This window comes from Octopus sinensis, linkage group LG8 (assembly GCF_006345805.1).
Source record: "Octopus sinensis linkage group LG8, ASM634580v1, whole genome shotgun sequence".
Taxonomy (NCBI): domain Eukaryota; kingdom Metazoa; phylum Mollusca; class Cephalopoda; order Octopoda; family Octopodidae; genus Octopus; species Octopus sinensis.
The window spans coordinates 1,221,262-1,237,296 of NC_043004.1; the positions used below are offsets into that span (position 1 = coordinate 1,221,262).

At 41.5% G+C, this 16,035-nt stretch overlaps 1 protein-coding gene across 2 annotated transcripts in view; it reads right to left on the bottom strand.

Moving 5' to 3' along the window:
* The window catches only part of LOC115215189 (probable U3 small nucleolar RNA-associated protein 11), a 129,970-nt gene that overhangs the window by 31,448 nt on the left and 82,487 nt on the right, over positions 1 to 16,035 (bottom strand). Inside the window, exon 7 of one of the 2 annotated variants that reach the window (XM_036505204.1) lies at positions 11,735 to 11,770. The exons of the other annotated variant lie outside the window; for it this stretch is intronic. Coding sequence (XP_036361097.1) covers positions 11,735 to 11,770 — 36 coding nt within the window. The remainder of the gene's footprint in view (positions 1 to 11,734; positions 11,771 to 16,035) is intronic. 2 annotated transcript variants of the gene reach the window in all.

A 16,035-nucleotide genomic window follows, 5' to 3' on the forward strand; every position in this document is an offset into this window, starting at 1 on the left:
CTAATTACACTTCATCAATACCATATTAATTATACACTAATTATAGTTCATCAACACCCTATTAATTTTTGTCTAGCTATAACTCTTTACAGTCAAGAAGTGACATCAATAAAGAAAAAAACAAAAACCAAAAGACAAAAAGTTCCATTAGATATTATCTGTGAAATTTTATTTTATTTTCAGTTAGTTGTGCAGAACTTGTGCAGATCTTAACAAAGCTAAGCAAGCTGTTTATATTTGCTATGTCAATATCTCCTGCCTGATCGAGACTTAAGCCAAGTTGTTCAACGGACACTCTGATATTTGAGTTATTGACAATCTCCCTTGGCACTTGCGTTCTGCTACAACCACCACACCACCCAACGGAAAAGAACTTGTTTAAGACTCTGACCGGTCTCGATTCAATCTCCTTCGATCCAACGAGATTTACAACAGCATCCCAGGGGACTGATCTCTGCTAACAAAAGCTGAATCGGTCTGTGGTCAGAGAACCAGCTGTTGTCCAACGTCGAATGTTGATTCTGCACAGCACCTCTGTCACCTGCAATTTATTACGAGGGTGTCTTCATAAGTGAGAAATGCTGCGACATGACAATGCAGTGCTGCGTTAGCACTAACAAGATGACAGAAGCATGGAGAGAAAGGCGGTGGGGAAGGAGATAAGAAAGAAAGAAAGGAAGAAAGAGGGAAAGAACATAATGAATATGACCACCATTAAGACAACCATTACCACTCAGTTCTAACAACCTGTGCCATTTTTATTACCATTGTTGCTACCACCATCAACACCATTATCATGGCTTCTAACAACCACTGCCATTATTGCCGGACGGAACGACCGATCATCACTACTGATGTTTCAACATCACCAAAACATACACAGACTCCCACTACAACCACAACCTCCATTACTACCATGGCCAACACACTCCCATCATCATTTCTTGCTATACCACCACCACCTCCACCACTGCTGCTGCTGCTACCACCTCCACACTTACTGCCACTACCACCACTACGACGAAGATGATGACAACGATCACCACCACCGCCGCCAGCCTCACCACCATCAGCTCCACACTTACTGCCACAACCACTGCCACTACCACCACCACCATTGTCATCATCATCACCACCATCACAACCACTGCTGCTGCCACCATCACCACCACTACAACTACTACTACTACCACCACCATCACTACCACCACTACCATCACCTCCACACTCACTCCTACAACCACTGCCACTACCACCACTACTACCACTGCCACTATCACCACCATCGTCGTCATCATCATCATCATCATCATCATCATCATCATCATCATCATCATCATCATCATCATCATCATCATCATCATCATCATCATCATCATCATCACCACCAGCACCAGAGCTCAGTGACTCAATAGCACCAAAGCCAGCCACAGTAGTGGGAGCTAACACAAATGGACCATGTCACTGAAGACTGAGAGGGTGGTGAAGCAGAGGAGGAGGTAGGCTGCAGATCAATTTCTAACACAGCTGTACAAGGAGCAAGGAGGTTGGCAGAATGGAGAAGAGCAGAGAGGCAGCAAGACTAAGACAATGAACGACGGTGGCAGCAGGAGTGAAAGATTGCTATTAGAAGAGGCAGAGGGGGGAAAAGGGATGAAGACAGAGAATGAAAGGAGGTGAAGTTCACAGGGAAGCAGAGGGAAACTGGTATGGAAGGGAAGGGACAAGGTGAGGTTTCCTTGTGTGCAAACACAGGCCAAATTGAAGATGTTGTTTCTTCTAACTCAATCAGCCAACCCAAAGACAGCTTGAGATTGTTAGCTAAATTACTACAGATAGATATGCAGCAGTGATTTATCACCCACCACCCACCAGCACCACCGCCATTGCCACTACCACCACCACCACCACCACCACCACCACCACCACCACCATGATCTGTATTATTTGCTTTTGTGTCAAACAAGCAGAGAGATGAATTAGGGAGCATGAGCAGGAAGAGTGGTTGTCTGTTGCCCTTTGAAACTGCTAACAGCAACACCTTATGTCTAACAACACCTTCACATATAACGATTAGAGTCAACCTATTCAAACATTCTTCTCATGTAGATTGCTTCCACACCAAATTTCTAGGTCTACACACACTCTTACTTACAGTTACCAAACACCCAGAACTTTTATTCGTATTACCAACTCAATCAAACAAAAGAAAAATAGGCCAAAAAAATAAAAGAGATGGTTGTGACAATTACCATACTTCTAAGGAGGAAATTTTCTCAAACAATAATTTCATATTTCCTTGATTTTGTCTTTTTTTATTTTTCCTTTGAAGATTTTAGTCACTGTTCTACTGCCATAATTCCCTAAAAATTAATAATAATAGGCGTAAGAGTGGCTGTGTGGTAAGTAGCTTGCTTACCAACCACATGGTTCTGAGTTCAGTCCTACTGCGTGGCACCTTGCGCAAGTGTCTCGGGCCGACCAAAGTCTTGTGAGTCGATTTGGTAGACGGAAACTGTAAGAAGCCCATCATATATATATATATATATATATATATATATATATGTGTGTGTGTGTGTGTGTGTGTGTTTAAGTGTCTGCTTTTGTCTCCCCAGCATCGCTTGACGACCGACGGTGGTGTGTTTACGTCCCCGTAACTTAGCAGTTCGGCAAAAGAGACCAATAGAATAAGTACTAGGCTTCCAAAGAATAAGTCCTGGGGTCGATTTGCTCGACTAAAGGCGGTGCTCCAGCATGGCCACAGTCGAATGACTGGAACAAGTAAAAGAGTAAAAGAGAGTAAGAAAATAACCAAATGAAGTTGACAACTTTTTTTAATTAAATAGGGATGCATTGAACAGTACTAACTTATCCTCGTTTTCATTTACACTAGATGTGTGTGTGTATGAGTGTAAGTGAGGAAAAGTGGTTAATTAAAAAGTTCATTTAGTAACAACATGGTTCTGAGTTCAGTTTTACTACATGACATCTCTACATGGCCAATGCTTTGTGAGATTTGACAGACAAAAATTGCAAAAGAAAAAAAACAACAAAACACAAACATTATGTACAAAGCACCAACTGATCGTGACCGCTTGCCAGCCTTGTCTGGCCCCTGAGCCAGTGGCACGTAAAAAGTACCCACTACACTCACGGAGTGGTTGGTGTTAGAAAGGGCATCCAGCTGTAGAAACACTGCCAGATCAGACTGGAGCCTGGTGCAGCTTCCTGGCTTCCCAGACCCTGGTCGAACTGTCCAACTCATGCTAGCATGGAAAATGGATGTTAAACAATGATGATGATGATCACCATCATCTTTTAATACCTGCCTCCCAGAGATGGTTTGTTTGGATCCAGCGAAGGACAGCACCATGGTCCAATGTCTGCTTTGGCATGGTTTCTACAGAAGGATGTCGTTCCTAACCCTAACCATTCCACAGAATGTACGGTGTGCTTTTTTTCTCATGGCACCACCTTTAGTGATGCTGCCATGTAGCTGCAAGCCTAAGGTACCTGTTGACTGAGTTGGTGGTGGTGGTGGGAACTACAAGACCCCTTCGACTGAGGGAGGAGTAGAATCGAGGTTTTTGTGTCAGGTGATGAGAGATTAGAGTATGAATAGAGGGAAAGAAATAGGTGTCTTGCAGTAAAGGAGATAAATGGCTACCTCAGGAGGGGTGAGAGAGAGAGAGGGAGAGAAAGAGAGAGAGAGAGAAGGAGAGAAAGAGAGAGAGAGAAAGAGGGAGAGAAAGAGAGAGAGAAATGATGATGAGGGTGTGACAACGGGGTGCACTCAAGTTACAGGCAAGTGTATATAATTGGAGTGGAACCAAAGAATGGATAGGGTGAGTGGATGGGTAAATTTGAGAAATTGTGAAAAAAGAAAGATGGAGAGGTGGGAATGTAGTGAGTAGACATAGAAGGAGGGGCCATATGTGGCTCATCAATGTAGTGGCTTTACTTTTGTCAATGTGACAGGAATAAGGAATAAGATTAGTGGTTTGCATGATGTCTTTTGAAATGTCACATAACCGCATGTAATTTTTCTTCTCGGTTAGGTTGTGTTGAAGTGTTGCTGTAACTTCTGTCACATATACAAATGAATTTCTCATATATGCCTGATCAAGTGAGCAAGCGTCAAGGTCTTGGTAATTACAACTGGGAGTTGGCTCTTGGTGATGGTTACAAGTGATAATGTCCTTCATAGTGGGGCAGAGCTGTATTATATTTTTATCAAGTGTCTGTTAAAAATCTCCCTGTATTTGTGGTTTACCAGGAAATGCTTATCTAAAAGAGTCTGGAATTTCTGGCCTGCATTAGTTTTAATATAAAGGGAGAAGCAGGGGTGGGGCAAACCATATTATTTTCCTAGGTCTACTTTTATGATTCATATTTTTACTTGAAGCGTTGTAGGCAGAGCTTCTTAAACCTTCCCAAAATAAAAATGACTGGTAAAAATACCAGTCCTGATAGAGGCTGCTTCCAATTATTTTGCAAAAAGAAAAAAAAGAAAAGAAAAATGATTGCCGAAGGTGGCTATACACCTGAGTAATTACAGCATGTTGCTGAAACTGCGTTTTTCTACTTGCTGGAACATTTATTTCTTGGGAAGAAAAATCAACAAGATTTAAAGCTCTTGAAAATTGTCTGATGCATCTTCAAAGTGGAAATGTTGCAGGAAATATGAAATGAAAGTCTCTAGTGTGAACAGCATCACACACCTTATGTTTGTACTTCATAATCACCTCCATTTCTCTAAATTGAGCCTATGTGCTATCTACATCACTTATGAACATCACCACTAATCTTAATCCATCTACCATTAATAGTGTAATCCTTCCTACCATCATGAATCCAAATCCTTCTACAATTAATAATTTAATCCCTCCGACCATAACTAATCTAATACCTCCCACCATCACTAAACTAATCCCTCCTACCATCACTAAACTAATCCCTCCTACCATGACTAATTTAAAACCTCCCACCATCACTAAACTAATCCCTCCTACCATGACTAATCTAATCTCTCCTACCATGACTAATCTAATACCTCCCACCATCACTAAACTAATCCCTCCTACCATCACTAAACTAATCCCTCCTACCATCACTAAACTAATATCTCTTACCATCATTATACTAATCCCTCCTACCATGACTAATCTAATACCTCCTACCAACACTAATCTAATCCATCCTCCTACCATCATTAAACTAATTCCTTCTACCAATCACTAATCTAATACCCCTGACCATCATTAATCTAATCTTTCCTACCGCCATTAATCTTAATCCCTCCAATTACCATCATTACTTCTTTGCTACAATTATCTCTTGATTTATGATTTTAATCTGATGAGGAAATGTTGAGATTTGTTTGCTATTTACCTTCTCTTTTTCCCATCTGCCTCTCATCTCTCTCTCTTTCATATACACACAGTCCAACACTCATTATATTATCTTTCTCCCCACCCCACCTCTCTCTCTCTCTCTCTTTCCTTGCTTTGCTTTATCGCACTTGTTTCTCTTTGTATGTGTGTATAAAAGTATACCTCAATTCATGTTGTTTCAAGTTATGTCTTTTTTGACTTCATGTCATCAGTTTTTTTTTAAAAAGAAATTAATGGGAAAAATAACCTCAACTTCAGTTGATTTATCAGACTTGAAGTCAGTCTTAGCAAATATATTTAAAAGCATGCAAGTTTTTTTTTTTAAATACTTAAAAACCAACACGAAAGTGGAAAATCAAATAAAATACATGTGAAAATATGTACAAATCATTTATTAGAACCACTAAAAGCTAATAAATTGTGAAAAATGTACATAGCTACAATGTTTACATTTATTTACATGTCTTTTAGGACCAAAAGTTCTAGAATTCCATAGTGAAGTAGCATTGTAGTTCATAGCAGGAAATTCAAATGTGTGTCTGTGTTTGCTGTGTATAAATTTTGTTTTTATACATCATACACTCCAAGGTTCCTACTGCCATATCTAAGAGTAGGAACTGTGAATGCACACAAACAACAATGTAAGTAATATCTAGGGTACCCAGACCATACATTTGGAGGAAGGCTTAAGCAATTAAAGTGTTAACTTTTACATGTGCCATCTAGTGGCTCATTGCTAACTTCACACAACAGCCATATGCACCAATGTACCATCAGTGGTACATCATCATCATCGTTTAATGTCTGTTTTCCATGCTGGCATGGGTTGGATGGTTTGACTGAGGTCTGGAAAGCCAGCGGCTGCACCAGGCTCCAATCTGATCTGGCAGTGTTTCTACAACTGGATGCCCTTCCTAATGCCAACCACTCCAGGAATGTATGGGTACTTTTTATGTGCCACAGGTACAGGAGCCAGTCAGTCAGCCCTGGAAACGATCACGTTTGGATAGTGCTTTTTTATGTGCCACTGGCGTGGGAGCCAGTCAGGGGAACTGGCATCGGCTATGTTTGGATGGAGCTTTTTATGTGGGACTGGCACGGGAGCCAGTCAAGTGGCCCTGGTATTGATCATGTTTGGATAGTGCTTGTACATGCCACCGGCGTGGCAGCCAGTCAGAGGGCATTGGCTAGGTTCAGATGGTGCTTTTTATGTGCCATCAGCATGGGTACCAGTCAGGGGACATTGGCATCAACTACATTCAGATGGTGCTTTTTTGTATGCCACTGGCATGGGAGCCAGTCAGGGAGCACTGGCATTGACCACATTCAGATGGTGCATTTTACGTAATTTGAGTAAATCTTTTATTCTGTGTCTTTGACATGGTTTTGAGTATATTTAAATAACATGAGTGCTAAATATTAAAGTTTGATTATGAAATATTGTAAACATTCCAAAAAATTACATTTTCTTGTAACTGAACAGTATGCAGTATGACCAAAAATATGTGGCATCACTGTAAGTTCCAGTAACAAGCCACATCAATTAACACATTAGATCAAGCCCAGCACTTGACTGGGGCCTTATTTAGTCAACCTCATAAGGATGAAAGATGGAGGTCCCCCCAGCATTATGTTATATAGTCATAAACTGGTGATTCAGTTTGTCCCAGGTTCGACTCAGATACACGATATTGACAGAACTGGCAAAATATGATTATCCATCACACCTGAACTGTTTTGCCAGTGTATAACTTTCAGGTGTTTTAACAGCCAATGCGATGAGGGAGGCATCCTTCAAGCACTTAACCCCCTCCCCTGAACCAGTGAACAAATAAAACACACACACACTATGTGCAGTCAATAATGTTTACAATGCTAGCACTACTTTTAAATTGGTACTGGCGTCCGTATCAGTGACACGTAAAAGCACCAACTGATTGTGGCTGTTTGCCAGCCTGCTCTGGCTCCTGGCTATGTAAAAAACACCCACTACACTCATGGAGTGGTTGGCGTTAGGAAGGGCATCCAGCTGTAGAAACACTGCCAGATCAGACTGGAGCCTGGTGCAGCCTCAATGGCTTACCAGAACCTGGTCGAACTGTCCAACCCATGCTAGCATGGAAAATGGACGTTAAATGATGATGTTGATGATGATATGCATCGTTGTGGCATACCAACAAATGGCTTTTATACTATTTATATTTTGTCAGGAACTGGTGATTCTCTTTGCCCCAGGTTCGATTCAGGTATGTGATGTTGATAAGACATAGAAATGGCAAAATAGCGGTATCCCTCACTCTTGAATGAGATCTGGAGTGAGTTGTCTTGCCTGTCTTTGACATTCAGGCATTTCAACACCCAGTGCAATGGGGAAGTTGTTCTTCAGGTTCACAATGAACCAGCGAACAAACCAAACACACACACTGAGCATGTCTGGTCAGTAATGTTTACAACACTAGCATTGCTTGTAATTCATTACTGAACACACACACACACATATGGTGGTCTTCTTTCAGTTTCTGTCTATCAAATCCACTCACAAGGCTTTGGTCAGCCTGAGACCATGGTAGAAACACTTGCCCAAGGTGTCATGTAGTGGGACTGAACCTGGAACCATGTGGTTGGGAAATAAGCTCTGACCACACAGCCATGCTCTGAAATAAGTCACAGCACTGTGAAAGCTAGTGTAGCTTTTGGAAAACTTAAGAAGCAAGTCTGGTCAGATTAGGGTACCACAAGACCCACAAAACTCTCTGTGTAAGAGGCCAATATACTTATAACCCTGCAATAAGGGTGCATAAAGTAGACAACCTGGAGGCATCATTATCAAGCGGTTGGAGAGGTTTCATCCATATTGCATCTGATGCACCCTGAACATCAAGTGGGCCTCTTACACATCTGATGTGATTATACTTGAGAAATGGGTTGCACCAGCATTGAGGAAAGAACAGTTTTGAATCAGATGCATTGGGTTGGTCACCTGAACAGATTTTTTTGGGGGAGCTGACTGACCAGAGGGGAAAAGGCCTCAACATAAACCAAGGAAACAATTTAAGGATGTAATAAAAAGCTATCTTAATCCTTTTGTTACCAACCTGGTTGAAACTGCATCTGGCTCTGTAGTACAAATGTCTTGTTTTCATAAGTTTTTCATTAAAATCTTCCACCAAACCTTAATCGCAATTTATGTTCCTATTAAATTATTTTACTAAATTCTTTCTTATATTTGAAATAATTGAAAGAAACACAGAGCATCTCAAAATAAATACAGTAACGAAAGGGTTAAAGCTTTGGAGATGTATGTGGATAACTGGGAGGCAATGGTTGAAAACTGCATCATGGAGAAATATTGTTAGGAATAGATGTGACATCTCTGAACAAAAAACTGAGTGGAGTGCACTGCTTTGATGCGTTTCTTCCATAAGCAACACTCGGGTACAATGTTTGCAGAAACCCAGCAGGAACTGAAGTGCAATGTGTGCGGATGATTGCCACACAGCTATGCCTGTGCACTTTTCTAAAGAAAACAATGATACGAGTGAGATTGTTGCCAGAGCAACATGCTGGCCTTCGTGCCGATGGCACGTTAAGCACACCATTCGAGCATGATTGTTACCGTGTCGCCTTACTAGCACTTGTGCTGGTGGCACATGAAAAACACTTGGGCATGGCCACCAAACTGGCCATCATGCCGGTGGCACGTAAAGGCACCAACTACACTCTCGGAGTTGTTGGTATTAGGAAGGGCATCCAGCTGTAGAAACTCTGCCAGATCACATGGGAGTCTGGTTCGCCAGACCTCAGTCAAATCATCCATCCCATGCTAGCATGGAAAGCAGACGTTAAACAATGATAATGATGAATGATGTGAGGAAGATTCAGCAACTACTTTTAGCTGGTTGTGCAAACAGCAAAGAGGCTCCTGATTGATTCATAGTCGTTGTAATATTGATGTTGTTATTGTGGTCATTGGTGATTTGGTGTTGGGGATGTTATCGGAGAAGTGAGGATGTTAATTTGTTTAGAGCTAAAGTGTTAGTGTTAGAGATGTGAAGTGTTGTTCTGTGTGATAAAATAATCATTGTAGTTAGAGATTATGTCGATGGGGCTGGGGGTGATGTTAATGCTATCGCTGCTAATATTTTGGTCATTATTTAACCCAAGGCCATCACAGATCCAGCAGACTTGCGATCAAAGGTGCAGGTTTTTTTTGGAGCTGTTCTGTAAACATGACTGATAAGAGTGACATATCAGTGTTGAGAGTTGAGGAAGAAAGACAAGGGATAAGAGAAGAGAGAGAGAGAGAGAGAGAGAGAGAGAGAGAGAGAGAGAGAGAGAGAGAGAGAGTGAAGGTGGAAGGAAGGCAGCGAAGGTGATTGTGTTGCCAATATCGGTGAAACAATATTGGATGTGCAACATATGTACAAACAGTGACCAGTGATCAGAACCAGATGCCCATGAGGAAAAAAAACGGGAAGACACCACACCATAACAACAAACAACGAACCCATAATCAATTAAGAAAACACAGCAAGGCAGACGTTGGTTAGGGATGAAGAGAGGGACCATGATGACAAAGATGATGATGATGATGATGATGAAGAAGATGGTGATGAAGATGAGGATGAGATAGAAGGGAAGGAGAAGGAGCAGCAAGGAAAGGCTGGATGAATTACTACACACACACGCATGTGTGTGGAGATGGATATCAGGAAACGATGGGGAGGGAGGAGAGGTTGAATAGATGAATGATGCAGGAAGGTGAAGATGATAGGAAAAGAAAAGAGAGAAGAAACATAAAGGAAACTTTGTGAAGAAAGAGAGGAAATAAGGAATGTGTGAATGAAATGAAAGGAGGGAGGAGCAGTAGGAAAGATGAAAGTAGGAGGAGGAAGCCAGGTGGAAAAGAACCAGGGGTACTGACAACAGCCTTATATCTACAGATGCATTTTGACTTGTTACTGAGTGTAGACAGAGGAGAATCTGGTGGGATATTTGATCAAAATGTTTATATTTAGTAGACAGGCGCAGGAGTGGCTGTGTGGTAAGTAGCTTGCTTACCAACCACATGGTTCCGGGTTCAGTCCCACTATGTGGCACCTTGGGCAAGTGTCTTCTACTATAGCCTCGGACCGACCAAAGCCTTGAGAGTGGATTTGGTAGAGGGAAACTGAAAAGAAGCCCGTCGTATATATGTATACGTGTGTGTGTGTGTGTATGTGTTTGTGTGTCTGTCTTTGTCCCCCCAACATCGCTTGACAACCGATGCTGATGTGTTTACGTCCCCGTAACTTAGCGGTTCGGCAAAAGAGACCAATGGAATAAGTACTAGGCTTACAAAGAATAAGTCCTGGGGGTCAATTTGCTCGACTAAAGGCGGTGCTCCAGCATGGCCACAGTCAAATGACTGAAACAAGTAAAAGAGTAAAGAGAAAAGAGAGAGAGAGAGAGAGAGAGAGAGAGAGAGAGAGACAGAGAGAGAGAGGGAGGGAGACGTACCACTGCAACCACTGTTGCAGCTGTCATGGTATACAAGGAAACAGTTTGGTTGGACATGCACTGCACCCTGTGTATTGAACCCCTGTTTAGTGGTAATCCCTCAACTATCGTGGGTGTTATGTTCCAAAACCTCCCGTGATGGGTGAAAATCTGCAAGTAGGAACAGTACTGTACTATATATTTTTTTGTATCATTTTTATAATTTGTGTATATTTATTTCATTATAAATGCTAAACAACCCCACACACTCACCTCCCGAGTTTCGTTTTCCATACAGTATGTGAGATTCTTTAGTTACTCATCTACAGTACTCTACATATTTTCTTGTAATATATTTTAAATAATGTGTTATACAGTGCAGTACTCTTTTACTCTTTTACTTGTTTCAATCATTTGACTGCAACCATGCTGGAGCACCGACTTTAGTCGAGCAAATCGACCCCGGGACTTATTCTTTGTAAGCCCAGTATTTATTCTATCGGTCTCTTTTGCCGAACCGCTAAATGACGGGGATGTAAACACACCAGCATCGGTTATCAAGCAATGCTAGGGGGACAAACATACACACACATATATATAGATATATATACATATATACGACAGGCTTCTTTCAGTTTCCGTCTACTAAATCCACTCACAAGGCATTGGTCGGCCCGGGGCTATAGCAGAAGACACTTGCCCAAGATGCCACGCAGTGGGACTGAACCCGGAACCATGTGGTTGGTTAGCAAGCTACTTACCACACAGCCACTCCTGCACTTTATTTTAATTTATTAATTTTTAGGCGTGAAAATGTTTATTTTACCACAGAAATAATTAAAATTTAAAAAAGATATAAATACCTATCGGCTGCAGAAACCTGTGATATATTGAGGAGTCTGCGATATAAATTTACATATATTAGCTAGAAAAATCCAAGGTATACTGAGCACATGATAGGTGAACCACGATGGACTGAGTGCATGGCAGGTGAACCACAATGAACTGAGTGCATGACAGGTGAACCACAGTGTACCGAATGTGCAATAGGTGAACAGCGATGTACTGAGTGAACTGTGAATTATGGAGTGTGTGATGGGTGAACCACAATGCACTGAGTTCATGACAAGTAAACTGCGGTGTACTGAGTGTGCAATAGGTGAACAGCGATGTACTGAGTGTGTGATGAGTGAACCGCAACATGCTGAGTGCATGATAGGTGAACTGCAATGCACTGAATGTGCGATAGATGAACTGCAATACGGGGAAGGATTACTGAACATCAATGCAGAATGGGTTTAAAGTGGCAGTTTGGTAGAATTGATAGATCTTTGGCAAAAAACATTGCATTAATGGTTTGTAGCCATTATCTCAACACGCATTTCTAACTGAAATATCTTTAATGCCTCTGAAGAGATTCATCTTGTAATGATTTTAATTTTATAAAGGCGTAGGAGTGGCTGTGTGGTAAGTAGCTTGCTTACCAGCCACATAGTTCCGGGTTCAGTCCCACTGCATGGCACCTGGGGCAAGTGTCTTCTTCTATAGCCTCGGGCTGACCAAAGCCTTGAGTGGATTTGGTAGACGGAAACTGAAAGAAGCTCGTCGTATATATGTATGTGTGTGTATATGTTTGTGTGTCTGTGTTTGTCCCCCCAACATCGCTTGACAACTGATGCTGGTGTGTTTACGTTCCCGTAACTTAGTGGTTCAGCAAAAGAGACCGATAGAATAAGTACTAGGCTTACAAAGAATAAGTCCTGGGGTCGATTTCTTCGACTAAAGGTGGTGCTCCAGCATGGCCACAGTCAAATGACTAAAACAATTAAAAGAGTAATCATCTAAAGATTACTGAATCAAAACAACTGTCAGAGATGTCATATTCTATAATTAATAAATATTTTATTAATTACTTCCTCATAGGAAAATTCAGAAACGAAGTGTAGGTCAATCAACAAATGCCCAGACACGAAATTTTAAACATATTTTAAAAAATACACATACATTAATACAATTTAACACAGATCAATAGACCTATATAAATAAAAGTACCACATATAGATATATAGATGAAAATATAAATTAAAAGAATGTAAAACTATTTGATGTCATCATCATCATCGTATATGTAAACACACCAGCATCATATATATGTATGTATATATATACATATATATATTCCCCTTCTTCAGCTGCTCCTGCTTTGACTTATTCCGTGTTTCGAAGAAGTCGAAGCAGGGGCAGCTGAAGAGGGGGAATGTTCCTTGTGTTGTATGTCTTGTACTCTGTTTTTTGTTTTTTTGTTGTTTAGAAAAAGTCTGTTACCATGTTTTGCTTTTATGTTCTCATTTCTCGTTGTGTTCTACGTTTTTTGTGGTGTCCTGTACCCATATATGCATGTATATATACATATAGATGTAGGTATGTACATATATGTATGTATATATGCATATGTTTTATTTATTAAATTGTTATTCTATGATCGAATGCCACGCATCCTCTTCCAAGTAGGTTTTATCTATCTGTCTCTATATATATATACACATACACACACACACATATATATATATCTATAGTAATCCCGTGCGATCAGTTTATTATTTAAGCTTACGTCGATTCCTCTGAGGTGTTGATTTGCATTTGTAATAAAATAAATATATATAAATTATAAAAATACAAAAAAAATATACAGTACATTACTGTTTCTACTTTGCAGTTTCACTTATCGTTGGGGGGGGGGTTGGAATGTAACATGCGATAGTCGAGTGATTACTGTGCGTATATATATATATATGTGTGTATTACCATGCTTGACCATTAACCCCACAAGTTTTTTTTTATTCTCCCACTGTTTATTTTCTTATTCCTTCCTACTGAGGAGCATAGGCTTGAAACATAAAAGACTTTCTCACCTTCCTAAGTTTCTAACTAATACACCTGCTTGTTGATCATACACCTGTCTTCGTCTTTTGTTTTTCTGTAAATTTCAACTATATATATTATTTATATAATTATTTGATTGAATGCCATGTATCCATTTCCAAGTAAGTTTATTCCCCACCTTCTCTCTCTCTCTCTCTCTCTCATCATCATCATCATCATCATTTAGCGTCCGTTTTCCATGCTAGCATGGGTTGGACGGTTCTACTGGGGTCTGTGAAGCCAGAAGGCTTCATCAGGCCCAGTCAAATCTGGCAGTGTTTCTACGGCTGGATGCCCTTCCTAACGCCAACCACTCCGTGAATGTAGTGGGTGCTTTTTACGTGCCACCCGCACTTGTGCCAGACAGAGCTGGCAAACGGCCACGAACGGATGGTGCTTTTTATGTGCCACCGGCACGAGGGCCAGGCGAGGCTGGCAACGGACACGAAACGGGGCGGTGCTGGCAACGGTCGTGAAACGGAAAGTTCTCTTACATGCCACCGGCACTGGTAACACATCTGCAATTTCCATTGATCGATTTCGATTCTGATCCTCACTTGCCTCAATGGGTCTTCACAAGCAGAGTTTCGACATGCCACCGGCACTGGTAGCACATCCGCAATTTCCATTGATCGATTTCGATTCTGATCCTCACTTGCCTCAACACGTCTTCACAAGTAGAGTTTTGTGTCCCAAGAAGGGAAGGTATGCATACGTAGGCTGGCTCCATCCCATGTAGAAGGCCACGGGTTGTGGACTCACTTGTCCTGCCGGGTCTTCTCGCGCACAGCACACTTCCAGAGGTCTCGGTCTCTAGTCATTTCCTCAGTGAGACCTAAAGTTCGAAGGTCGTGCTTCACCACCTCGTCCCAGGTTTTCCTGGGTCTGCCTCTTCCACAGGTTCCCTCAACCGCTAGGGTGTGGCACTTTTTCACACAACTATCTTCATCCATTCTCGCCACATGACCATACCAGCGCAAACGTCTCTCTTGCACACCACAACTGATGCTTCTTAGGTCCAGCTTTTCTCTCAAGGTACTTACACTCTGCCGAGTGTGAGTACCGGCATTACACATCCATCGGAGCATACTGGCTTCATTTCTAGCGAGCTTACGCATATCCTCAGCAGTCACGGCCCATGTTTCACTGCCATGTAGCATGGCTGTTCGTACACACGCATCATACAGTCTGCCTTTCACTCTGTGCGAGAGGCCTTTTGTCACCAGCAGAGGTAAGAGCTCTCTGAACTTTGCCCAAGCTATTCTTACTCTAGCAGTTACACTTTCAGCACACCCGCCCCCGCTGCTGACTTGGTCACCTAGGTAACGGAAACTATCAACTATTTCTAGTTTTTCTCCCTGGAAAGTGACGGAAGTTGGTCTCAGAGCATTTTCAGTGTTTATTGTTCCTGAGCATCTGCCACATACAAAAACCATCTTCCTAGTTAGCCTTCCTTTGACATTGCTGCATCTCTTATGTGTCCATAGCTTACACTTGGTGCATCTTATAGAGTTTCTACCTACACCTTTTCTACAGATCGAGCAGGGCCATCTACCTGAAGGTGTTTGTGATTTGTCTACCTTCCTACTGATTACGACTTTGGTTTTAGCTAGATTGACTCTGAGGCCCTTCGATTCTAATCCTTGTTTCCACACCTGAAACTTCTCCTCCAGTTCTGATAGCGACTCAGCAATTAGAGCAAGGTCATCAGCATAGAGGAGCTCCCAAGGGCATCCTGTCTTGAATTCCTCCGTTATTGCCTGGAGGACTAAGATAAATAGGAGGGGGCTGAGTACTGAGCCTTGGTGGACCCCTACCTCTACCCGGAATTCTTCACTGTACTCATTTCCAACCCTCACCCTACTAGCGGTGTCCCTATACATGGCCCGCACAGCTCTCACTAACCATTCATCTATCCCTAGTTTTCTCATTGCCCACCAGATAAAGGATCGGGGGACCCTGTCGAAGGCTTTCTCCATGTCAACAAAAGCCAGGTACAGGGGCTTATCTTTGGCTAGGTATTTCTCCTGCAGCTGCCTTACCAGGAATATAGCATCAGTAGTACTTTTCCCTGGCACAAACCCAAACTGCATCTATATATATATATATAATATATATATGATGTATGTGTGTGTGTATATATATATATATATATATATATATATATATATATATATACATATATATACATATATATATGTATGTATGTGTGTATATGTGTGTGTGTATATATATATGTATG